Source organism: Xiphophorus hellerii, chromosome 3 (assembly GCF_003331165.1).
Source record: "Xiphophorus hellerii strain 12219 chromosome 3, Xiphophorus_hellerii-4.1, whole genome shotgun sequence".
Lineage (NCBI taxonomy): Eukaryota > Metazoa > Chordata > Actinopteri > Cyprinodontiformes > Poeciliidae > Xiphophorus > Xiphophorus hellerii.
Genome location: NC_045674.1, coordinates 12863991 through 12890156, shown reverse-complemented (window position 1 = coordinate 12890156; position 26166 = coordinate 12863991). Strand labels below are relative to the sequence as shown.

The window sequence follows — 26166 nt, the reverse complement described above, 5'->3', positions numbered from 1 at the left end:
ATGATGATAGCTATAATAAAGAGTAGTGTTAGTGATAAGGATGATCATCTTTGGCTTGATGAGTGTATCCTAATTTGTGTGTAATATTGTTGTAATTTAAGAATTTGCATCACCAAAAAAAACGGAGGGCACATTGTTGTGATATTTCAATATGTCTTGCTCATTTTCTTTCATCGGGGGATTTTATTTTTTGTCCACATTTAAAAATAAATAGATTTTTTTGTGTGTGTGTTGCTTTTGTTATTTTTCTGTTTCCTTCCATCTGTCATCTTTGGTTCAGTGAATGTACAACTGTGTGCTTCTCCTCACCTTCCCCTCCCTCCCAGCCTTCCTCCCCTCACCTCTCCCTCCGTGTCTCTTGCTGTCTGTCTGTGTAGCCTATTAATGTGCAGTGCTATAAGGCTCTCAGTGAAAAAAAATATATATATAAGGCCTGTTGTTTTCGAGTGTCACGTTAAGAAGGAATAAAAATTGCATTGGTTAAAAACTTATATTATTACTATGTTACTATTTGAACATTACCTGTAATTAATGATATAATGCCAAAATGGATTATGCTGAGTAATTGTTATTGAAAAGTGTCAGAAAACATTGCAAAATTCATAATAAAAACACTATATGACGTCTTCATGAGAAAGTTTTACTTTTTTATTTAAGAAGGGTCTAAAAATAACAATAGAGGAATGTTTCAAAAGGCAACGTTGAAGTAAATCCTAGTTTGTTGCTTTAATGTAAAAATGTTTAAAGCTGCAGTGTTTAACTTTAATTAAAAGAAGTATTGTTCATATTTGTTATATGTTATGACAGAATGGTATGAGACAGATAATCTATGAAAAGGTTGATTTCCCTGAGCTGCTACTGCTCAGTCATGTCTTAGTGCTGCCAATCATCCTAGCGAATGTACTAATGGCGGAAAACTGTTCGTCTGTCATCATCGGTGGCTACAGAAGAATAGCAAGAAAGGAAGCTGGAGGGACGATTAGCAGCGCACACATGTGGATGATTGACTACGCTAAGACTCTCATTTACTGTTTCCAGTTACTGGGAGAAGGCAGAGGAGCTGTATTTTTTCCCACAGATTATCTGTCTCACACTGTCACAACATGGTGACAGTTTCAACAAATATGTAAAAAAAATATATATATTGTCTATAAAAGTTGCTGCTGCAGCTTTAAGGGAAATGAATAATTATGTAAGGCAATATAAAGTGAATACTTAGTTAATTGAGCTCCGAATATTTCAGTAATGTAACACTATACACCTGCTTTAGTCATACCTTCAAACAATTTCAAATAATCCAAGACATGTAGACTGTTTGAATCCATTATGCTGCAACCCCGAATTCCAGATTTATCACAGCCTCGGCCTTTTTCATTTTTGGCACGTCGTGCTTCCTTACACTCAAAGGTAGATTTGTCATGGAAGATCCAGTCTTCCTGTCCATCTGGAATAACTTTACGCCCATGCAGACAACCTGTTAGTATTTTGACACTGAGTTGATATATAACTTCCTTTTTGCATGTTTGTTTTACATTCCTTGGATTCAGTTTGTGTTGAAAAATAATGGTCTTGTAATATTTTCCCAAGCTTAACAGATCTTTGTAGCATTTTGTCTGAGGATCTGGAAGTCATGTACATTTTACAGCAGTTTGAAGCTTTGACCTATAAACAAAACCATTTTATTAAACTTTGTGAATATTTTATTCAACAGAATAAAATAAAACAGCATACACTTTAAGAGATACAGAGCAATAAAAACCAGGACAAATCGCCTAAAAAACAATTTTTACCCCATGGCAATCATGGCACTAAATTCAAAGGCATAAGAACTTCTGCTCTTGACACCACTTTGTTAAAAATGTAAATTTTGTTGCGACACCTCCAGGCGCTGCAACCATCTTCTGATGTCTATTTATTTCTCATTTTGTACTATTTATTTCTTTATCTTTGTATATTATGTATATACACATAACCTGCATCTTAACTCGAGTCGAGCAAATCTCAATCTCGTTGTAATCTGTTGATGACAATGACAATAAATCTTATCTTATTGAGGAAATTGCTTTTTTATTTACAAGATACTCCATCCAAATTGTACATTAAAACCATTAGTGACATAAAATAGTAATAATATACATAACATGCAAAAAAAAAACCCAAAACATAGATGGATAGAGAGTGTGTTTATTTTTTAATTTACAATAAATTGAGGGTCCTAAAGATAAATGATATAAATATAAATTGAATATATTATTATTATGTAAAACTATCTATCTATCTATCTATCTATCTATCTATCTATCTATCTATCTATCTATCTATCTATCTATCTATCTATCTATCTATCTGTCTGTCTGTCTATCTATCTATCTATCTATCTATCTATCTATCTATCTATCTATCTATCTATCTATCTATCTATCTATCTATCTATCTATCTATCTATCTATCTATCTATCTATCTATCTATCTATCTATCTAAAATGTTTCTTTGTTACTGAGTTTCATACTATCCAATAACACTACATGAATTTTTATATCATGCTCGTTTCAGGACTTTGTTCCGTTCCCCGCATATTTTACGTAAACTTACGTTACTTTTCCTCTCTGACACCATTCTGCGTAAAACGTTTGAGGAATACGCATCTGCGTTACGTCGCTAGTCTCTCTCCAGGCGCTCGGTCAATGGCTTTGCGGGTCATGGAGGAGGAAGGTAAATAAAGAAGGGGCGCCGAGAGCACGCAGCAGCAGTCGTTGCCGGACGGTTGCTGGAGGATTTTCCTCTTTTATCGGCGTGTAAGCAAGAGACGGACAGGACGTGGAGCGACATCCCGCAGCGGAGCTACTTTCGTTGGGCTTCATCCGGAGCTGTCGGCGGTGAGATGAACAACACGCTACCCGTCTGCTCGCACTCCTCCTCGGGGTGAACACCGCAGGAATGATCGATTCTCTTGGCCCTCTGTAGCTAGCTTGTTAGCAAAAAAACAAGCGGCCTGTTATAGTTCATATCTTTTATTTTTTGTTGTGTTATTAGCTGCATGTTGGGTAAAAAATGGGATAAACATGAGTATCAAATCTAATGTTGCTGTTTGTAGCTACAGTTAGCTTCAGGTAGCAACACTTTAACGTTCCTGGATGCTGCTAGGTGTGCACAGTTCAACATTTTCTGGGTCTTTTACGTAGATTGCGTGTAAAAGTAGGCTGTGTATAACAAAAACTGAGTGCTGTGTGTAAACAGGTGTCACAGTGGCCTATCTGTGATAATGTGAGCATTAATATCTTTGTCTAATCCTCTTACTTTGACCCTAATCATAATGCAGCAGCTGTGTGAATCAGTTAGAAAACTGCACTCTACAATGAATTGTCCACCTACAAAGCAATACTCTGTGGTGGTTTTAGTCGAGAGAAAGAAAAAAAGGTTTCACTTTTATGGAATAGAAAGGGAATTAAATGACACTTCCACACATTTCATTATGGAAATTGTAGCTCAGTTGTGTCCCTAGATAGGTTAGGGATTTGGAGTAGGTCAGGATGTGACACATTTCTGTCATCTGTTTAGCCATAAACTTATCTAAACTGCAATGTACATTTTATACACATTCATTTGCTACAAAGTGTGGCCTGAGGGCCATTTGTGGCCTTTGGACTGCAATTCAGCAATGATACAGATCTGACACATCCGTCAGAGGGTCTTGGCTTTTTATTTGTAATAAGGGTAGAATCACAGCCAACATAATTTTCTTACAACAGGACAAAGGATTTGTCATTTTATAATAAATAGAACAATGTCTGTGCTCAGACTTTTGCTGAAAAGGCAACTTTATTGCATCCAAATCAGCTTTAATCTAATTTATTAAACTTGATTAAATAAATAAGCATTTTGACAGAAAGTCACCTAAATCCTGTATACATTTTTTCAAGCCAAAATCTTTTTGAAAACTAGATGCATTTCTTTTAATACAGCAAACATGCAAAATCCTGTTTAAATTTTGGCCAGTAAGTACTTTTCACTCTACGATTTTGGCCCATGTGACAAAACGTTTGGATTAACTGTTTGAGTTATAAAACTAGAAATGCACTGCTGATTTCTAATGTCTCTAAGAACTGTAATATAATAGAAATACTAAAAAAATCAAATCAAATATTCTTGCTATGAATGATCACTCATTACTTATTTTACCAGGGAGATGTGAAATCACACCATATGTCAGAAAGCAGTCGCTATGTAAGACCAGATGTTTACATAAATTAGCATTTTATATTAGCCATTAGCTTAGTAGAAATGTAGAACCTAACTTGGCCTGTCGCAACAAGTCAATTAATCGCATAATAAATTGGAAATAAAATGTCAATAATTTCAATTTGCATAATTTGTCATTTTTCTCTTCTCTCTTTCTGTCAAAAACTGGATAACAAAAGTCAGTCTGGTGCTTTGGTTACAACTTGTTTTACTTTGAAGGACAATTTTGTTTACAGAAAATGAATAATTCATAATTTGTTGTTTCTGTTGTTTATTTATTTTGGATATTTAAAATATCTTCCTGTGTTAAATGCTCTTTAGAATTTAAATAAGAATGAGTTCTTGCGTTATTATGCCATTACTTGAAAATTGTCTCAAAACAACATGATCATTTATTGCAATAACTTCAAACAGCACTAATTAGCTGTGCTACGTTTGACCTTCCTGTTTTTCTGTCTTGTAACCCGAACGAACTGTTGCCATGGTAACAGAAAGTACATGTTGCTTTTAAAGGTCTTTTTAAACCTCTTTTGCTTAGTTTAGTTTTATTTAAAGACAGGTCACTGACATTCACTCGATACCAGCACAGAGTGGTTTGGTTATTTGTTTATTTAAGAATCCCATTTAGTTTCTACCATGGTAGAAACGATTCCTCCCAGGGTCCACATCACAAACATTACATTGGAGTCATGCTTTTACAAACCTTACACAAAAAAGAGCTAATAAAATACATTAAGACACAAACAAAACCAAAGCACAAAATTCAAATTCAACCCACTCAACAATTTTAACATTTCTCAAATATTACAGAAGGACATAATGAAATATCTTAAAACGCACAAACAAAATTAAAACACAAGGTTAAAAACAAACAATAACAATCTTCACTGTTATTTTTGCCAATTCAATATTACTTATTTAAATAATCAGCTGATGATATTGTGCTTTTGCTGATCAAAAAGAAAACCCAAATTCATTTGTCTAAAATTTACCAGATTTTGATAACAGGTGATTTCTTGGTGCATCTCTATTGGAAAACGTTTTTACTATCAAATGCTATCGGTCATTGTTGTTTTCATAAATGCTATGTTTTTTTTCCTAAATGTAGAGATTACAGTGGCATTAAAAGCTCAAAATGATGTGACAGTAGCTGAAACATGCAGCCAGTGCCTGCCGGGCCTCCGTGTCCTCATTATTAATGGCTCACAGAAGGCCAGAGAATGTCGTGTAAAACAGCAGATGGGCTTTGAATTAGTTGATGTGACAAGAGCCTCCAGATTTGGCTTCGCCTGCTCTGTCCGCTGTGAAAAACATTACTTTACTTAACTTCTTCCTGAGAAACATTAATGATGAAAAAGTGCGAAAAGGATAGCTCATCCCTCAACAAGCTGCATTTCTCAACGCTGCATTTTAATGGTGGCCATGCAGACTGTTTGTAGAGATGCTCCATTCAGTCAGACGTAGATCAAAATTAGCTAGATTAAGTGACATACACGAAATCTTTTTTTTTTTTAAACGTAACCAAGCAGCATAGACCTTGAGTTGGACTCTAATAAAACATAGAAAACAAGAACTTAATTGCAATAATAGAATGTTTTTTTTCCATTTGTTATTGCAGGATTTCCCCCAGAAAACTTGCTAAGCCCGGTGCTTGGGGTGCTAGGGCAGTCATCCAGCCGGCCGCCATGTTTTTGAGTTAAAAAACGTTTAAAGTTGACAGGAAATATGAAAATATTACTTGATAGTTATGCATTTTTGGAAGAGTGGAAGATTAATGCCTAAACACCAACTATAAAGTCTTAAAAAAGGCAAGAATAATAAACACACTAAGATAAATTAACAATGCTAAGCCTGGTGGGGGCACAAGTAAATCCTGGTGGCCTGCCAGGCTTTTAATACACTGAAGGAAACCCTGCATTGTGTAGGGTATGAATACTTTCCAACATGACATTACTTTAATAAAATGTAAATAGAAACAGTTGGGATTTTTGTTGTTGTTTTATATTTGATTCTCCTGTTGTATTTGTTTTCTATTGAGATATTTCTAGCTAATTTCTTATTAAAATCAAAGTTGTTATTGGTTGATTGATGATGTATTTCTAAACCTGCTTGGGGTTTGAATAGTTTTGGGAAAATGCTGCAGATTAAATCTGCTGGGACAAACATCAGCCATGTGTTAAATGTCTGTAAATTAAACTTTATTAGCAGTAAAAACATTTATATTTTATCTCTTATGTGGTCCAGGTAAAATTATCCAAATTCTCTCTCTAGCTTTTAGGGGATTTGGCTAGCGTTGCCTCATCCTTGTGTTGCCATGGCGATGCGGGAGCTGGTGGAGGCAGAATGCGGGGGAGCCAATCCCCTCATGAAGTTGACCGGTCACATGACCAAGGAAGAAGGGGCATGGCGGCACCGCTCGACACCCACAGTGAGTTTTCTATGGTTTTGTCATTTGACCACAAATGACAAAAACATTTGTGGTGGTTTTGTCATTTGAAGCGTGACAAAAGCTTAATTTAAATCCACCACACTTGGTTTTTATTGTAACACACATTTTCTTTTCTCCCAGATTGCCCCCACTCCTATTGAGATTGCAACAGAGGAAGAGGTCAGTGTTGATTTCTTTTTTTTATTTTCCCCCAATGGACGATTAATTTCACATCTTTTTGTTTATGTATTCTTGGCTTCTTGTCTACTTTGTCCTTCAGCTTGTGAATGAGTTCCTGCAGGCTCCCCCTCGACCCGCACACACATTTGACATGGGTCAGCTCTTAGAGGAAATGCAGCAGATTGACCAGCAGAGCTACAGACAAGCTCCACAGAGAGGTACTGAACCACTTCAGGTTATTCCTAAGGCTGGACAATAAATCAATACCAAGTGATGTCACATTTCCATGAACTTTGTTACTGACAGCCATCTTGGCAGGCAGTTGCTATGGAGTTGCTATGACAACAGCTTAGAACAAGCTCTTGCCTCGTTGCTATCTAACTTGTAAACAATAGAAGTACATTATAATTACTTGAATACTCTACTCACCTCTATGTACCAAGATAAATATCAGTGCTGTATTACTGCCGAACTAGCAAAATTAGCTTAGCTAATGTAGCATTTATCTGCAAGCTAAGACGGACATTTAGCTTACACATTACTACATGTTACTAAACCATATTACCATATGTACTTACTCTGCCAGTCACCAGAACCTTGTTATTCGCATTAAGTGTTAGTACATCCTTTATAAATCTGCTTAAACACCGATTGTATTCGGTCATAGATTTAAAGCTCCTTCATGGTGTTCACTAGGTGGTAAACTAGATCGTAATATGAGATGGGAGGCAGCTTGTTGGCATCATCTTACATATTTTTCTTCTCTGTCTCGTTCAGGTTGATCCTGAAAGCAGCGACTTTGTTCATGTATCTTTCTCTCGCATATTGGTCAAGAGTGCCCATATATTTTCTTTTTGTTGGTCTCTAAGCCATGGCTACGCTATGCACTGAGCTGCGTTTGTCTACTAAGATGGTGCGGATCGCCACCAGTTTAGACTTGTGGAAACTATGTATGACAATATATATCGCGATAGAGATGTGATCAATATCAGTAGATAATACATCTAATAGAAAATGTAGTAATTTCACTGAAATTGACCCAGAAAAGCACAGCATTCTTGAGTCAGAGGAAAGGCTTTAGCAACTTCTCATGGCTAGCTAAGCAAAGTTGGTGGCACCAACTAACTCACTCACTCTTCGGTTACCTAGCAACAACTTGCTGAGTAACAAGAAGTTTCAAATCCCCACAACCCACAACTTCGGTTACCTAGCAACAACCTTCTGGGTAACTTGCGCAGCAGCAGTTTAAAGTTTTGCCATCATGCCTCATAGCTGCTTAAAAATAAAAAACAATGGCTTTAAGTGAAAAATCTGGATAAAACAGGAGGTTATGCCACCAGTTTGGCAATATTTCAGATATTTAAAACAAAAAACCTAATCAATAATTATCAATATTGACTAATATTAAACATTTATATTGTGATTATTTTCAGCCGTATTGTCTAGCCCTGGTTATTTCTATAGGTACGGTATGAAGTTAGCTCAAGCCTCTTTGAGAAGTTTAAGTGTTTTTTTCCTCCCTCATAGCACCAGATGTGGCAGCGTTGGCCCTCTCAGGCGACTGGGCTGCAGAGTTCGTCTCCGGCTCGGACTCTGCTGCCACAAATGCTCTTGGTGAAGCAGCAGATGCTGATTGGACGAGAGAATTTATCGCTGAGGCTGCAGGTAATCCGAGTTTGTCTCACTCAGGGTTCTCATGCAACGCTGGATGTGCAATTCAGCTTTCTGTGTCGTCATCGGTTTGCCATATGTCTTCTGTTTTTAATTGGAGCGCAGTAATCAAATCAGGCACACATTAACTTTCAGAACCCGAAGGTTTTCACATTCATCCAAATTGAAACCACAAACTTTGTGGATTTTATTGAGTTTTATGTTCTGCACTGGTAGAAAGTGTAGAATAATAATGAAGTGAAAGGAAACTGATTAATGTTTTTACAAATAAAAATCAGAAAACAAGCAGATGCTTGTGTATTACACCCCTTCATTAAATTACATATTATGTATGTAACTTAATAAACTAAATAACTACCTTCATATGTGACACAATTAGTTTATGGAGTCCATCTGTGTGTAATTTAACCTGAATGAACAGCATCATGAAGACCGAGGAGCACATCAGACAGGACTGGGAGAAAGTTGTGGAGAAGTTTAAGACCGTGGGAGTGTTATTCTGTCAAGAGAAATAAATCAAGTTGGTGATTAACTTCAGCCCAACAGTTTCTGCAGAAAACGGGGCCAGTTGTCAGTGATCATATAGTGGTTTTTAACATAAATTTGCATAATTAATCCACATCTTTAACAGAAATAACAAATATGTATTTTAGTTCTGAAAATAAAATCACACGTGGCATTCAAAGATAATAGAAACGTTACTTTGCATGAAAAATTAAAACATACCCCTCCAATGAAGGATGAGGCTTTGCTGATAAACAGTGAGGTTTAATGGCAATAAAACTTTAGTTTCACTTGTATATGAACACAAAAAAACAGTATTAACTAAAAGACTTTGCTCTTGTTTACAACTTAAAAATATTGTTTATAATCTAAAACTATAAAACAATAAAACAAACAAATGCACAGTTTTAGTTGCTCAATATTAAAAACATACTTATTTACAAATTAAACATACCTTGTGCCTCTGTCAAGGAGGTTGCTAATGAGAAGATACGTTTGATCAACTCTTTTGTTGTTGTTGTTAAACTGTCGTTCGATGATACCAACATTAGAAATTGTATTTTCAAGATAAAAGCATCAAACCTAAAACCAGATTGTAATCATAGATTCTAAAAATAAAACAAAGTAAACTCGATGAGCTCTAAAAAAGGCGGTTAAAAACAAATAAGGAACTTAATGTGGGATTATATACAAATGCTTTTATACCACCTACGTGATGTATATGTGATTCAGACATGATGCTGTTTACTAGCGGCATGTTTGCCTGTTTCTGCTGCAGATCCCGGGCGCTGGGCGGAGGAGTATCTGGAGCAGTCTGAGGAGAAGCTGTGGCTCGGAGACCTTGGGGACAAGGAGACTGAATGGTGAGAGCAGGCTCTGCTTTGAGTCTATTCAGACAATAAATGGCTTTTCTAAATGGAAAGCTGCGATAAACCAGAGGAGGAGAGGAGCACAGAAAGACATTCAGAGCTAAACCTTGAAACATCGATGTGTTGTCAGGTGAATGTGTCAATTGAAATTTCATTCCTCTAACTTTTAGCCTACTGTTTTTTCCTAAATATGTTCCTATTTGACAAACATCTTGCAAAAGGCAATTAAACACGAATAAAAGCTGCTTGGAGGATGTGAGCCTTGGTCTTCGTTGGCCTCATTTATCAAGCAACAATGCAGTTCTTTGTCTTCAGCCTGGGTTCATTTTAACCAGCTTTCATAACCGCAAGGAAATTAAACTCTCACTGAACCTCCAGCCCAAGTTATGTTGATGTTTTTTATATGTTTTCTTTTTTATCTGACAGGACGAAGGAGTATCAAGCTGGAGACGAGCTGAGGCAGACAGCCAATGAGCTTGTTTCTAAGGTCGATGACCCCAAGTTGCAAAATACAGAGGTGGGCAGCTTGTCTCTGTTCTCAATCTTTGAGATTGTCATTCTTTCTCCAACATCCGTCACCATACTCTTTCTCTATTTCTTTTGCATTTCGTTGTATGGATCTTTGTAACTGTGTCATAAGCATGATCAAGTTTTACTTTGCTTTGTTCAAGTCGTTGTAATGGCAAAAGCCTGACTCGTCAGAAATGGTAAACACATCTTTTGCTTGTTTATTTATTTTGTTTTGTTGTTGTGTAGTTCCTGCGATTCATTAGGCAGATTGGCGAGGGAAGTGTGACAGTGGAGAGCAGAACAGACAAACAGCTCACAGATAAAGTTCAGGCCGAGGAGGCTCAGAACTGGGCCTCCAACCTCAACCAGGTATGAGTCACTTCCCACTGAGGAGGGAATGGTTTTAAACTGGGAACATATCAGGGGAGCAAATTGGTTCATTTTTGCACAGCGTAGGTTTTGTCTTGTGACTCATCGGTGTAATATTTTCCACAAATAAAGCCACAAGTCTCCCTGTAACAAGAATCTCAAGGCTGCACAGCTTTGGAGATTAAATTTGTTTTGTAGATAGAGGAGCTCTATGAATGTCTGCTTCTTATCTTTGTTTTCTGTACATGTGCAGAAAAGCTCAGTTTGTTTCCCAGTTGACTCAATATTTCCTCTGTCCTTGGTTTTACTGCAGTTGCTGCATCGCCTCAGAGGCTTAAAAAGGAGACGTCTGATTTTGGGTTTCTGCTAAAGATCACAATAGTGTGTAGTACCACTCGTGCCAAGAAAACAAAATTATTAGCAAACCAGAAAAGGGGAAAATTACATTCAACATTAGGGGTGGGGGAAATCAATACACAGTGCAACATTTTAGCTTTCTATAACACGGCCCGTAATTTGTAGGATTGTCCTGGTTACTTTTTGAAACTTAGTGCTTGCTTTTCCATAACTTTCAGGTTTCATTAGGGAACTTTAAATAGTACCTAATACGAAAAAATTCACATTTGGAAATGAGCAGTTTCAAAAACCTCTCCATTCTTGAGTCACAATCAACGGGCACTGCGCCGTTACCTAGCAACCCAAGTGCAACGCCCAGCAGATTTGGTCAGCTGGTTTTACTGTTATACTTCAATGGCTGCTGGAAAAGACAAGTGTTTTGTTGTTGACTTACCGTCCAGAAACCACTTGTTGTCACTTCCAAAACACAAAGTTTAAAAACGTTAACTGAATTTACTCTTTTTTTTTACTTCCAGGTTGCTTTCTGGAGCTTTCTCTGAATTTACAGATTGTTTTCCAGAATTTTAGAGGTTACTTTCCAAAACCTATCTAAAAGTTACAAATATTTTTGTTTATTTTCCTGGAATCTGACATGGTACTTTTCACTGATTACTGGAGAATTTAAGATACTTTAAGTAACATGTAAAGCATGGGCTGTGTTATGTACTGATACTTCATGTAAAATAGACCATTTTAGAAATCCTACTTGGAATCTGACATTTAGTTTTAAAAGTTTTCAATTATCTCATTTATCATTTATTTACAGATCATCTTCATAAATTTGAATTTTACAATCACATTTTCTCCACACAAAGCAAGTTGGGATTTTTAGTGATGATTATCCAGCCATAAATTTGTTTTTATTTTATGCTTAGCGGCGTATTTTTAAAAAACTTTGCATGAATCATGAATAATTCTGCATTAAAAAACTTGTAATTAATTTATTTATTCCCTGAAAGGCCTCTTGTAGTTCAAACTATAAATTTTTCTGCCTCATTAATTTCAACTCATAAAAAATAACCTATAACTCTTAATGAACCAACTTTGACAAATATGTGTTGACAGAAATAGAGAACTTTAGTAAGAATTAAGTTTACTGGTCTTTAATTTCTGGGCTCAATAAGAAAATATGTCTTTAACTCAGTGCAAACTCTACAAATCATCTTTGTTATTACCATCTCAGATCATATTAGTCAGTCATTATTCTCTTATTATTTGTACTTTAAAGCTACATTTTGCTATTTCCATTAATACTGAACTTCGAAATAATGGTTTATATGTCAGTCCTGCTGTTGCTTTGACTGTGTACCATTTTCCATGACATAACTTAAATACATTTTTCCCATTTTTTTTTAACCTTCCCTTAAAATCCTGGCATGCCATTCCTTCAATTAACAACTACCACTTGTTAATTAATTACTTATACTACTCAAACTTGATGCTTATTCCCCCCTGCCCTCCTCCCCAAAATATTAAAAACTTTGCCCACAAACTTCTTCCCGCCCCTCGAAACATGCATCTGTTTGCCCCTGCCTCCCCTCGTCGTCCTCATCGTAGTTCCTGGCGGAGACGGGGGGAGGGAGTCTTCCCTTGGAACCTGCAGAGACGAATCAAAGGATTGACAAAGTTAAAGCTAAACAAGCAGAGCAGTGGGCCAAAGTCGTCAGGCAGGTAGGACCTCTGTGGTCGTGGCAGCAGAAGGCTTATTGTATAAAATAATGGTTAATTTTAATTTAAGGATGCATTAAGCATTCAGTAACCTTGCTTTTAAATGCCTGTTAGATATTAGTTTATTAGAAAGATGCAACTAGAAATGATTTCTTGTGTCCATCTTGCTTTCATCTTTGCTTCCTTTACATTCGCCTCCCGGCTCTTTTCTGTCCCGTTTTTAAATGTCGCCATCCCTCGTTTCTGTAACAGTTTTCTTAGCCACAGCACCTGCAGACTCGTGCCACCTATTGTCGTTGCTCTTCGTTGCTATCCAGGTGTCAGAGGAGTCGGCTGAAGCCTGGGTGGACGAGTTCACCGCGTCGGGACCAGACTTCCAGCAAGCCAAAGCTGCAGTGGAGGTACGGGAAGAATGTGAAAGTGGAAAAGCCGAACGGAAATCCAGTGGTTTAATTGGGAGGGAAGCTGCTGAAGGACACCTTCTTCTGACAGGTTGAGGATTTAAACCAAGAAAAAGATGAGGAAACCTTCCTCATCTTTCTAACAGAAAGAGAGTTTTGTTCATTTGTAATCTTTGTTTTTTCATTTTTAAACTGACAATTAATATAGATGCATTAAAACCATAATTTCCATATTGCAGGACATAATATTGATAAAGATCAAGTACTATTTTAAATTTATTCTATTAATTTTATTTAGGATTTGGTTTGGAGGTTTCTTTTCCATCAAGAGTGAAGCTATGTCCACATTCTGGCCTTTAAAGGGTTAAAATTTCCAACATATTTTCTTATTAGTATAAATATTTTAGTCTAAACTAGTTTTAGAAGATTAAAAATTGTCTTTAGGATCTTGAGTGTGAGGTTTTACTATGCAGAGAATGTATTGATGCTTCAAAGTCATTGTTGCTGTCAGTGATGAATCTCAAAGCCTAATAATTAAAAAATCTTACAAATTTATTTTATGGAAATTATTATTTTTTCCTTAAAGATGATGCCTGCTAGCAAGTTAAAACTAACAAAAATACAATTTATTTTAAAAATTTATATTTTTCAAAGGGGCAAAATATTTAATATGAATATTTTGAGCAAAATTCATTTACAATATTGAAATGTTTAAAATATCTTAGCTGTTTTGAGAAATTTTACATGTTAGGATTTTAAATTTTTTAAAAGAAAGGAGGGTGAAAACTGGTTTCCATCTAGACTTCCTGTTATCTCCTGGGAGTCTTGGTTTCTCTCTCAGCCTCAGCAGCTGTGTTTCCTTTGACCAAATAATGGCACAATTTGACATTTCAAAAATAAATTAGCTTAATGGAAACATGCCAATTTAAACAAAAAAAACTTGTTTTTGTAAAAAGTTTTGATGTTGGATAATGTTTTAATTTTTTTAAATTGAAATTGGTTTAGTTTACAAAACTACAATGGAAACTTTTTTTTTATGTCACACGAGCCACATAATCAACAATCCGATGTCACTGTTGGTGCAAACCATGAAGAAGACGATGACAGGAAGTGGATGAGGATGACGGCGCGGCGTGTTTTTTAATGACCTATCACATAAACAAGCTTATTCACTTGTGATTTTGTTCACTGATTAGAAAAAGATTGAACTTTTGAGTTTCAGGCCTTGCAGACACCAATCAGGGTTGATATTCGTTCATCTCTTCCAGATGCATGACTCTAAAATCTTTGACTTGTTTCAAAACTCATTGAATGCGCTAATCTTTTTCCTTTAAAATTAGAAACTCAAACATGTCTGATGTGAGCTAACGAGGCAGTAACTGTGTGTGTTGTTGATTTTGCCAGAGTGACGTTGATTTCTGGGAGAAGCTGCAGCAGGAGTGGGAGGAGATGGCAAAGAGAGATGCAGAAAGCCATCCCTGGTTGTCCGACTACGACCAGCTGCTCAGCTCTTCTTACGACAAGGTGACCAAGCTGCAATGAATCCCATTCATTTCTCTACCTGGACCATTTCTGAGTTTTCCTGGTTGTGTTTCTGACAGGGGTATCAATTTGAGGAGGACAACCCCTGCTTGTCCCACCCAGACCCTTTCTCAGAAGGACTGAAGAGGATGGAGGCGGGCGACATCCCTGGAGCTGTGCGCTTCTTTGAAAGCGCCGTCCAGAAGGAACCAGACAACCAGCTGGTGAGACGGCAACAGCGGCCATGTTAAGCTATTTAATCCACAAAAAAATTACTTACAAAATAATATTTTTTACCCAATTTTACTCAAATGCAGATAAAATGATTAAGAATATTTTTGGTTATAGTTTTTTTCAGTTCTAAAAAAAACAAACCTATGTGGTCTAGAAAAGTGTAGAATTGGATTTGGTCATTTTCCAAATTTCCAAATCTAATTTTATGTTTCTGATTTAAAAACAAAGATCGCTTTGCTTTCGTTTATATTTGGATGTAAAGGAAATTTCTCTACTCTTGGTTTGTAACTCAAGGCGAAGGGAAAGGAGGATTGAAACTCCAATTTCTTTCATTTTTACATTTTTTTTAAAACAAACTTTAATTTAAATAATCTGTATTTCTATAAAATATTCCAGCCTGACTATTTTTAAGTTTAATAACATTCTGAGTGTTATTAAATTAAGTTATTCATTAAGTTTAATAATACTGAGTGTTATTAAACTTAAGGTAACTAAATAACCACAAATCTGAAACCAACTTCCACATTTTGCTGTTTTAAATGATTTCAAAAAAATTTCTCTGAAATATTTTGAAATCTGATTCTGAAAAAAAAAAAAAAATATATAGAAATGTCACATTAGAAAATTGGTAGCAACAATGTATAAGCAAAGGATGAGAAATTAAAAAATGTATTTGTTTTATTGCAGGCTTGGCAATACCTGGGAACCTGCCAGGCAGAGAACGAGCAGGAATTTGCTGCCATCAGCGCCCTCCGCAGGTGAGACCTGGAAATTGCAGAACATAATTTTAAAATTTAACTTCAACTGCAAAATTATGATTCATAGTGGAAAACAATCAAAATTGACCAAGACGACTGCATTTAATTTTTATGCTTTTTCTTTTAAGTAGACATTTTTTGTCTACTATATTGTTGTAAAATTAGAAATATGTAACATGTATTTTCTTGTTTTTAAGGAGTCTCTAACTGTTTAGCCTTAATCTAAACTGTTAAATTTAGATTAAGGCTAGGTGAAAAAATATATACTTGTAAAAATGATAAATACAAAGTAATAGGGAATTAATGTTTTTATATTTAAAATATAAGAACATTGCAGAGCATAACATTGTTTTTTGACAAATAATACAGATAATGTGTTAAAATGGACATGTTGGTCCAAGAACATGGAAAAATATTGTTTTAGAAGTTGTGGCAAAAAAGCTTTCTGGAAGAGCAATAATGGTCCTAAAAGGCAACTTTTGTCTGATTCCACTCTGCTCAGTTCTGCCTGTTTTAGGGCCTCTTGTCACTTTAAATCCAAATAAGCTGCAGCTGGCCACGCCCCCAACTCAACATTTACAAATGGCTGCAAACAGATACACAATTATACATCTGTACATCGTTGAAAAGCAGGAAAGTCTTTTCAGCAGCAAAACCAGCTGACCAAATATGTTAGAGCTCTTCTTGGGTTGCTAAGTGACGGACGGGTAAAGCTCTGCTGGGGTTGCTAGGTACCAGGCTAGGCTTGGTTGGGGTTACTAGATGAGGGCCTGTGGCTGCTAATTTGTAATTTGAAACATTAACTTATTGAAAAAACAGCTGGGTATTTTTTAGACACTTGTGATGTTTTTAGAATCAGTTGAGACTCAAATTGAAGAAATATACAAAACTGTACAATTTGCATAATAGGTCCCCTTCAAGATACCTTTTTCTTGTAGCCAGTCTTATGTTGATCCACATTTGTGGAGAGAGGTCTTTATGAAAAGGTCGGTAGCATGGGCTTGACTGACGACCTGTGAGAGTTTCTGTTAGTTGCATCTTTTAATGTAACTTTCCTCCCTTTGTTTTGCTGCTTTTCCTCAACAGATGTATAGAGCTGAAAAAGGACAACCTGACTGCGCTGATGGCGCTGGCTGTCAGTTTCACTAACGAGTCGCTGCACAGGCAGGCCTGTGAGACGTTACGCGACTGGCTGAAGCACAATCCAAAATACCAGTCTGTGTGGGAGCAGTCCGAGCAGGACCGTCAAAGAGACGGCGGTCAGGAAAGAGAAAAGGAGAAGGAGCGGTTCGGATCGTTGTTGCCAGAGTGAGTAATGAAGCCCGGCAGACGTTCAGCGCTCATGTTACAGAAGTGACTCTTTTGTTTATTCGCTTTTCTTCTTGTTTTCCTGCACAGATCGTTGTTCACCGATGTCCAGAATCTGTTCCTACGTGCAGCCAACTCTGACCCTTCCCAGGTGGACCCCCAGCTGCAGTGCGGTCTGGGAGTTTTGTTCAACCTGAGCGGAGAGTACGACAAGGCGGTGGACTGCTTCGGTGCTGCCCTTTCCGTTACTCCACAGGTCAGAGGTCAACACTGGGCTCCTAGCCATAGTATGTCAGTTTCCGAGCTCTTCATAACTCCATCACCTCCTTTTATTTTGTGGCACAATCAGGATTATCTGTTGTGGAACAAGCTGGGCGCCACGCTGGCCAATGGGAGCCGCTCAGAAGAGGCAGTGGCCGCCTACAGGAGAGCTCTGGAACTGCAGCCAGGTTTTGTCCGCAGTCGCTACAACTTGGGAATCAGCTGCGTAAACTTGGGGGCGCACAGGTGAGGAAATGTCTAATTAGGAAACAATATTATAAGGCACATTCATTTTTTGAAAATTTTAAATTGGGGGATAAGAAATTGGTATCTAAGGCATAAAACTTATCTGTCTTCAGAAGTCTTTGCAATTAACCCTCTAAAGTTGAGTTTTACTTTATTGAAATAAATACATAGACTTTATATGATGTGAAATAATTACAGTAAATCATAAGTAATTGTAGTTATTACCCTACTCATTCAGGGTCTGTGTAGAATTTGAAACGTAATAACTGTACAGTTTTTCTAATTGAAGACTAATAATTTTATTAATTTTAATAGGTTTCTTATGGAAGACTGATATTGTCAAATAATGAAAATTAAATAAATACCTACTTATTTAACTATAAATAAATAAATTCAAATAAAAAAATACAGAAACTTTGAACTATCAGCATTTGGATGGTTGATACTTTCACTTCGCACTGTATTGATAAAAAGTCTGGACAATAAATCAATAATATATATTGCTATATAGACGGGATCAATATCAGTAGATCATTCAAATTCAAAAGTACTTTATTGATCTCTAAGGGAAATTAAATCAAATTTGTCTAATAGAATATTCAATAATTTCACCGAATTCTGATCCAGAACTGCGCAGCATTCTGGGAGATGTAGGCAGAGAAAAGGCTTTAGCTGCTCAACCTCTCAAGGCAAGCCAAGCAAGGTGTCGACTAACTCACTCACTCTTTGGTTACCTAGCAACTCACTCGCTCTATGGTTGCCTAGCAACAGCCTGTTGAGTAACTGGCACAGAAGCAATTTCAGGTTTTGTCACCTTGCCTCTTAACTGCTTGAACGATGTGGAGTGAAAACTGTGGATAAAACAGGAAAAGGTCACTCCACCACTTTGGCTGGATTTCACATACTTAAAACAAAAAAACAAATCAATAATTATCAATATTTACTGATATGAAAGCCTTGTATTGTGATGCGTTTTTCAGCCATGTTGTCCAACCCAAATTTGTAGCAAAACGGTAATATGCAAAATCTAAGAATTATGGTCTGTGTAGATTCTTATAAAGTTGTAGACTTTTCTTATATGTGCGTATAAATAATTTGCCCACAGAGAGGCTGTGGAGCACTTCCTGGAAGCGCTGTCTCTCCAGCGGCAGGCTGCAGGAGACGGAGCGAGAGCTGCGAGGGGACCCGGAGGCGCAGCAGCCACGGTGATGTCCGACAACATCTGGTCCACGCTACGGATGGCTCTCAGCATGATGGGAGAAAGCTCTTTGTACGCTGCGGCTGACCGCAGAGACTTGGACACGTTGCTGGCTCATTTCAGCCAGAGAGAAGTGGAGGGTGGAAGTGAATGAGGACTAGCGTTGATCGAGTGTGAATGTGCTCGGAATGGAGGTCGATGTTTGGGGGGAATCGGAGCAGTTAATAGTCGGATATAAATGGCAGACGCGGACACTGTGACGTCGGAGATGCTAGATGTTCATGTGTGTTTTAAACGAGTACTATAATGCAGTATCACTCTCCAGCTGGAGAAAAGCAACCAGCAGTTGTTCAGTCAAGCTGCTGCTGGGTTTCAGATATTTTGCTAGTCCTCATATTGTTGTTCTAGCAAATGAGTTTAAAAGGTTCCCTTTTATTTACTTGAAGTTTTGATGAATAAAGTAAACAACAAGCATGTTGATGATTTGCATCTTCTGTAGCGAGTAATGTTAGGTTGGTTTGTGTCATGACACTCAGTACTCTCCCAGTCTTCATTACCTACAAGTACTTTTTAGGATTTAGGTGACTAAAGGTACAGTGCTGCTGTAATAATACCACGAGTTCTGCTTTTCACCCAGAAGAGCTCTGAAGACAGAAAGTTGATGCAGTTCAGGAGAAGAAACACAAGTCCAAAAGTGCTGCAGCTTTGTTTTTATATCATGTACATTCTTAGTGACCATTGATCTGCCAGGACAGTGAACTGGCAACCAGCGGGACTGTTATTGCTATGATCAAGTGTGTGCGTCTCTTCATTGTGATTAACTGGGTAACATTTAAAACACGTCATGAGAGTGATTGTTATGGCTCCCCTCTGTTTTGCTCTTTTTTTGTAATGCTCTTAAACTAATTTTGCTTCATTGTAAAATACTCCTGTATGCCATACTGTGTATTGTAACATAATTGATGCACTATGATTGTTTTCAGGCTACTTGAAGCCTGATTGCAATCTTTAATATAATATCCAGCAATAAAGCTTTGATTCCAAACATGAGATCACAAGAAGGGTTTTTTTCTGATGGGTATTTTAACAACTATGTTTGTAGCTGTAGAAGAAGTCAAACAATACATAATATATAATGTACTTTTTTTGTAAATATACTTACACACAGAAAATTGTGCACCAAGTTAAGAATGGTTCAGTTTGGATGTACTGGGAGATTTACGGGATACTTAATTAGCAAAAAACTTTCACTACAGGTATCAAGAAGAAGCTTTTAGAGTTGAAAAAGCTTAAACTCTAACAATTTTTCTCACTGTTAAACAGGAGAAAAATAAAAGAGAAAAACTTAATCTCTTTCTAAATTTGATTAAAATTCACTTACATTTTTTTAAATCCATAAAAGTAAAATATTTTGAAATAACTAATGTTCACATAGAAATTTATCTTTTAGAATATGTTAAACATATAGCAATAAAATGTGTAATTTCCTAAATTAAACTTGGAATATCACTACGTTTTTAGTTATTTTAACTGACCAGTTTTGCAAGGTACACCGCGTGTTTTTCTTCTGTATCTTTTTTTCCGAAAAGAAATGAGTTTAAATAATGCAAATGGGTGTTTTTCTCAAAGATTTCAAACGAATATTTTATCTTTGGCAAAGGCTGTTTAACTTAACGTTCAAAAACGTCGTTACGCATAGGCCACGCCCATTTCAAACGTGGCATGGTTTAAGCCAATCGGACCTGAGGCGGCAAAGCGGAAGCGTGCGCTTATTGGCTCGTTTAAAAGAATGAGGCACGCAACCCGCCATTTAAATCTTTTTAAAACTCGTGTTTATCGGAAGGTGAAGTTGGAAGTGAAAGGGTCTGAAGTTGTGTGGCTTTGTCTCGTCTAAGGTAAAGAAACACTTTATAAACTTTAACTTTACGCATTTTTCTTAGCTTTATTATGAAAACTGAAAACTTTTTAGTTAATTGACTGAACTTCGTTGCTTTTGACTTACTTTTTAGTCTTAAACACTTAATTGCTTAAATATATCAGCAATTAAGTGATTGCTGATATATTAAAAATAGATATTTTTAATATCTATTACAATTAGACACGGGTTCTATGCAGGGTTGAACAGTTTGTAATCTCTCTCTTTGTGTATTTTGGGAAATAAACCCTGTCAATTTTTACTACTTCACTTAACATTATTCTGCTTTTTTTTTGCTGTTACTTGCATTAGTCCTTACCACAGCTGCCTTTTGTCCAAGCAATAATTGCAAGTATGCTGCAGATATTTGCACTTATGTGTTTATTTTAGAACAGTGGCTGTATAGAATCCCCTGTAGATAAAATAAATTTGTTTTAAATTGTTATAATATTAGATAGAAACGTGTTGACTTAAGATCACTTTGCAGGGTTCATGTCAGTTCTTAATCTCAAATTTCTTGTGTTCTTTTAACGTTCAACTTGCTTTTTGTCCACCTGGGATTCAGGTAACCTTTAATAGGCATTATGGGAACAAGTGAGAGCAAGATGGCTGTGCCTGCAGATGCAAAACCACAACCAGTCATCAAAAAGACTCATGTGAGCCATCTGATAGATCCACGCTCTCCCTCTGCTGGGATTGATCGATCACCCATTCAGGTTGGTTATCTGGTTTGACTACACACCTCCTCCTTGAATGCATTTTATTGACACAGACCAACACAAAGCAGTGAATGCATTTTTCAGCTCCTGTAATCCCAGTTTAACTCCAGCTTCTCTTTGAAGGTCTCTGAGGTTTATTAGTGAACTAACAGCATTATGAAGACCAAAGGACACAGCAAACAAGTCAAACAGAAGGTTATGGAGAAGTTTAAATCAGGGTTAGGATATAAAATATCCTAATATTGGAACCTTAGAGCATTGTTCAGTCTGAGTAGATAATATGTCGCATCTGCCAACTTACCAAGTCATGGCTAAGCTAAATAGCTGGGCATGCAGAACTTTTAATCAGAGAAGCAAACCAATGTCCTATGGTAACGCTACAAGGATCCATTGCTCAGGTTCAATAATCAGTGATGTCTTCTGGTTGTGCACTCTGTAAATCTGCCCTTTATAGAAGAGTGGAAAAAAGAAAGCTATAAGAGGGTCATGTTTGCTAAAAGACTACAAAATGCTTGAGACTGGGAGCTTTCAACCAGACAAAACCAATGAAATGGTTTAGCTCGCACTAAAACTCCAGTCCCTGGAGTCTGTTGTTGTGTATGTGCCCCAACACACTTGAGTTGAATTAGCTCATTAGCATTTCTCTGTGAAAGGTAATTTGGTTACCTGATTCAGGTGAAGTGGCTGCATGATATTAGAAGATTTTGCAACAGCTATGTTGGTAGAAATATTTGCCTATTTTTTTCTTTCCTCTCATCTCTTGTTCTCACTCTGTGACCTTGAGCATTGCAGGCATTTGCTGCTGTGAGACTGTCCACCTGGCTAAATATTACATTAGCATAAAAATGAGAGATCATAACCCTTGGAATAGATTATTCAACAATAACTGCTCTACAAACATTCCTTTGTGATGTGAATATTACACACACTGATGTTGCAATTACTATAAATTATGATATTCTGCAGCCTTACCAGGGAGGAATTTGAACTGGAGTTTATATTAGAGGTGGGTGATATGGACTTAAAGTTTTATCATGACATTTTGTGGTACAATTGTGATGACAATAAATGACAATGAGAACTATTGGTTACCTTTTTTCCCCATTTGTAATTGCTTCACCAAACTGCGAACGGTAACTGTATTATCAAATCTATTTATTGATTTCTTTGAACAAACGGTGGACAAAATGGTAAAACTGTCAATCCTGATAGTTTTTTTTTGTAATATTAACTGGAATTTATTGTGACAACAAATCCAAATTCTTAAGACATTTATGATAAATGATGCAATAAATGCCTCCACTTGTAGTTTATATACATCAGAACTTCTGGTTGTAAAGTAACTAAATGTGGACACGGTGTGAATACTTCTGACAAGTGCTGGCTAAGTTTACTTCACCTCTTAGGTTTGTGGAAAGGAGTCCAGCTCTGCTGCAGCTGTGAAAAGCGAGTGCCCCCTGGCTGTAAACGATCCCCGCTCGCCTACCTTTGGTATCACCCGCACCCCTGTGAGGGAAATCATGAGAGGTAAATATTTTGTAAGCAACTTCCTGCTGGGCTTTACTCGGCCTCAGCGGTCTGACTTGAACTTCTGCTTTTTCTTCCCCCAGCAACCGTCGGATCCTTTGCCCGCCGCCTGGGCATGCTCTTCCACAACGAGGCTGAAGGCAAAGTCCCTGAAGGTCCTCAGAAACACCACAGTGATCCAGTTGATGAGGTCCATGAGGATGAGGAGCTGGCCTCCACAGAGCCGCTTCTCAGTCCACGCAGAGCAACTGACTTTAGCTCTCTAGCCGAACATGCAAACCTCTTGGCCACCCCAGCTTCTCAGGTGTTCGTTGGCAACTCGAGTCCCTTTGAGCTTCTCTGGGATCCTCAGGTGGGAGTGGAGATCGAAACGGAAGCGAATATTAGCCTGGAGGAGGCAGAAGAAGCAAGGGAGACCCCGTTGCACAAGAGGCTGAGCATGAGCCTGATAACATGCCATGAGGGGGCAACTTCATCTCAGGTGTTTGCTGAGATTCACCATGAAAGTCGTGCTTTCTCAGAACCTGATGTGGAAAAGGACCAAGTTGTGGACGGCGTGGATCATGTGTACGCCCTTTCCTCTGTTACAGTCCAGCCAAAGGAAGCAGAGGAAACCAAATCTCCTTTGCCTCCCTCAGAGCAACCAGATACCCCCAGTCCAGAGCAGGTACCTGTGTGCACAGGAATACGCTGCCCCACCTTTGACATAAAGAGCCCCAGTCAGCTGGAGTTCAAGCCGCAGTGGTTGGGGAAAGGTTTCGGTGCCACTGGGCTGAGATCCAGAGGAGTTCAGGGGAACAAAGGAAGCTCCTCTCCTCTTGCTGTCCATGTGGCAGTAAAGAACATCAGCAACGAAAACAAGGGGCAGTCTGGAAAACTGAAGCAAAAAGGTGTGTAAGGCGGATAGAATTGGTGTGAAGACTTTTGTCTCTTTTTATAGATTTGTAAGTTTTTGGGTGTTTCTCCTCCAGGTACTGAGGGTCGCTCTCCCCTTCAGATCCTTAAGGAGACCAACTCTCCCCGTGACCAACGTTCTCAGGTACAAACAGGCATTCATTTATTACACTAATACCATCATCTCTTAAAGAGGATCCATTATTATGCTTTCTTGAACAGATAGGCACATGTTCACTACCTTTTTTATTATTATTTGCACAAAATTATATTTGGATGATATTTCAGTCTGGACAGTTCTTATTTTGATCTCATTTTAGAAAGAGCTTTTTAACGAGCTCCTGTCACTTTAAATCCAAATGAGCTGCTGCTGGCCACACCCCCAACTCAATGTTTACATGCGCAAGTCGAAATGGCTGCAAATGATGTGCAATTATAGATCTGGTTTTTTTTTTTTTTTTTTTTTTTTAAACATTATTCAAACATCTTTTCTGAATGCTAAGTCAACAACAAAACACTTGTTTTTTCCAGCAGCCATTGTACAGTGGTAAAACCAGCTGACCAAACACGCTGGAACTCAACTTGGGTTGCTAGGTAATGGGTGGGGGTTGCTAGGTGAGGGGCAGTGCCTACATTTTAAAGGTTTTTGAAACGGCTCTTTTTCCAAACACCAAAAAATATTAACTTATTGCCACAAAAATGTCTGGGTGTTTTTTATTTTGTTTGGAAGCACTTGGGCTGTTTGTTTTTTTTTAAAAGCAGTAGAGACCCAAATGAAAGTACAAAAATGTGAATTTTGCTTAATGTGAGCCCTTTAAGCCCATGTTGACTTATTGCAGAAGGATTTCTGATTATGTGTAATTCAATAAAATGAATCATTGCAGTGACTTTCTCTGTTTTCACTGTGCAGGCGAAGCTGAAGGTGTCCAATCAGTCCAAGCAGAGACTTGGACAGATGGACCGCAGGGTGCTGACAGTTTCTCTGGACAAGGAGAACCACTGAAGGAAGATATTCAGAATCTGTCCCTCTATAAATTTTTTTAAAAAATGCGCTTTTATGTGTAACTTCTGGAAGCTTGTATTTGAAGTATGTAAATATTGTATCTGCTACATGCTGCAGTTTTCTATTTTGTTTGGTCTTTTTTTCCTCGTTTTGCTTGTCCTTTTACATGAGATTTTGTTAACTTTTTTGTCAGACCTTTTTAAACCATTTGTGTAATTTAAATTTGTCAAATCTTTTTGTCAACAGAATAAAGGCTTAACACTAAAAGATCAGCTCATGTCTAGCTGCCTTTTCATTTTCTGGTTCTTTTAGCAAAGTGCATCATGCTCCTCTGGTTTACCTGTGTCTACTTTTACTGCCACACATGCAGAAGATTTGTAAAAATCCTAAAAACTTAATTGTTGTTGTAACACAAGTTCACACCTGCTGTTAATTGTGAAACTTTGGGGGGCCAGTGTTACACCATTTGGTTCTCTAATATGTTTCACAATGCTGAAGCATACAGAGTTGGCCAGTTCCTATTGTGATTTCCATCTCACATCAGTTTATTTATTTTTTTTAATTATTAAGCATTTGAGTGCATCCATACAATCTCAATCAACAATCTTGATTTTTATGTTTGGGGAATAGTTAATTTGGTTTTGGATAATTTTTCCTGTTGAAAGCTCCAATGCTGACCTGTTTTCACTTTAGGGTCCACCAGAATTTTTTTTTTATTATTAATCTTTAGGTAATAAAAGTTTAATGCCACAAACTCCAGTGTTCCCAGAGTCTGGACAGAAACTCATCTGTGCTGCCACAGAATCCTCCATAGTGGACATGAAGTGCTTAATGTCCTCCTTGGTTTTACATTGGATCCACCTTGAGTGTTTAAACATTTTCACAAATTAAACCATACTTTTCCAACCTGCTGGCGTTCCATTGGGTTGCTAGGTGATGGGCAGAGCTCCGCTGGGGTTGCTAGGTAACAGGCCAGGGTTGCACTTAAGTAGCCATTTTACTTTTTTTAAAGGTTTTGTTGGCTCTAGTGGCCTTTATTTGAAGGAAGTTCAACAGGAAACAGGGTAATGAGAAAGGGGGTGCAAATGTGACAAATGTCACCACTCCAGGAATCGAACCTGCGACCACTGCCATGAGGACTAAGGCCTCAAACATGTGGGTTGTGCTTTGCCCCTGCACCACCACAGCATCCCCCACTTAATAGTTTTTCATTCTTCAGTATGTTTTTTCAGATGACTACTCTCTAGTACAGATATATAAAACAAGTGGTACTCTTTAGTACATGTATATTTTTGTGCTGACTATTCACTCTTGCTGTCAGGTTAATTGGTTTCCCTAAATTGCCC

The 26166-nt window shown here is 37.5% G+C and overlaps 2 protein-coding genes across 4 annotated transcripts; both read left to right on the top strand.

Annotated features, from left to right (window-relative positions):
• Positions 1–2649: 2649 nt before the first annotated feature.
• Positions 2650–19812, top strand: pex5 (peroxisomal biogenesis factor 5). 3 transcript variants are annotated; one of them, XM_032558779.1, is made up of 17 exons: positions 2650–2877; positions 6512–6668; positions 6810–6848; positions 6949–7066; positions 8376–8513; positions 9802–9886; positions 10319–10409; positions 10649–10771; positions 12725–12838; positions 13153–13236; positions 14641–14760; positions 14838–14981; positions 15679–15749; positions 16836–17057; positions 17148–17313; positions 17407–17564; positions 18670–19812. In XM_032558779.1, the coding sequence occupies exons 2-17, from the start codon at positions 6555–6557 to the stop codon at positions 18914–18916; spliced, it is 2034 nt and encodes a 677-aa protein (XP_032414670.1). In that variant the 5' UTR covers positions 2650–2877; positions 6512–6554; the 3' UTR covers positions 18917–19812. The 3 variants fall into 3 exon arrangements, with proteins under 3 accessions (XP_032414670.1, XP_032414671.1, XP_032414672.1); XM_032558780.1 differs by lacking the exon at positions 12725–12838 and having other exon boundaries at positions 2651–2877; XM_032558781.1 differs by lacking the exons at positions 10649–10771; positions 12725–12838 and having other exon boundaries at positions 2651–2877.
• Positions 19813–20581: 769 nt separating this feature from the next.
• cdca3 (cell division cycle associated 3) lies at positions 20582–25092 on the top strand. The gene is made up of 6 exons (XM_032559622.1): positions 20582–20657; positions 21243–21393; positions 22803–22923; positions 23007–23813; positions 23895–23962; positions 24728–25092. The coding sequence occupies exons 2-6, from the start codon at positions 21262–21264 to the stop codon at positions 24818–24820; spliced, it is 1221 nt and encodes a 406-aa protein (XP_032415513.1). The 5' UTR covers positions 20582–20657; positions 21243–21261; the 3' UTR covers positions 24821–25092.
• Positions 25093–26166: the final 1074 nt, after the last annotated feature.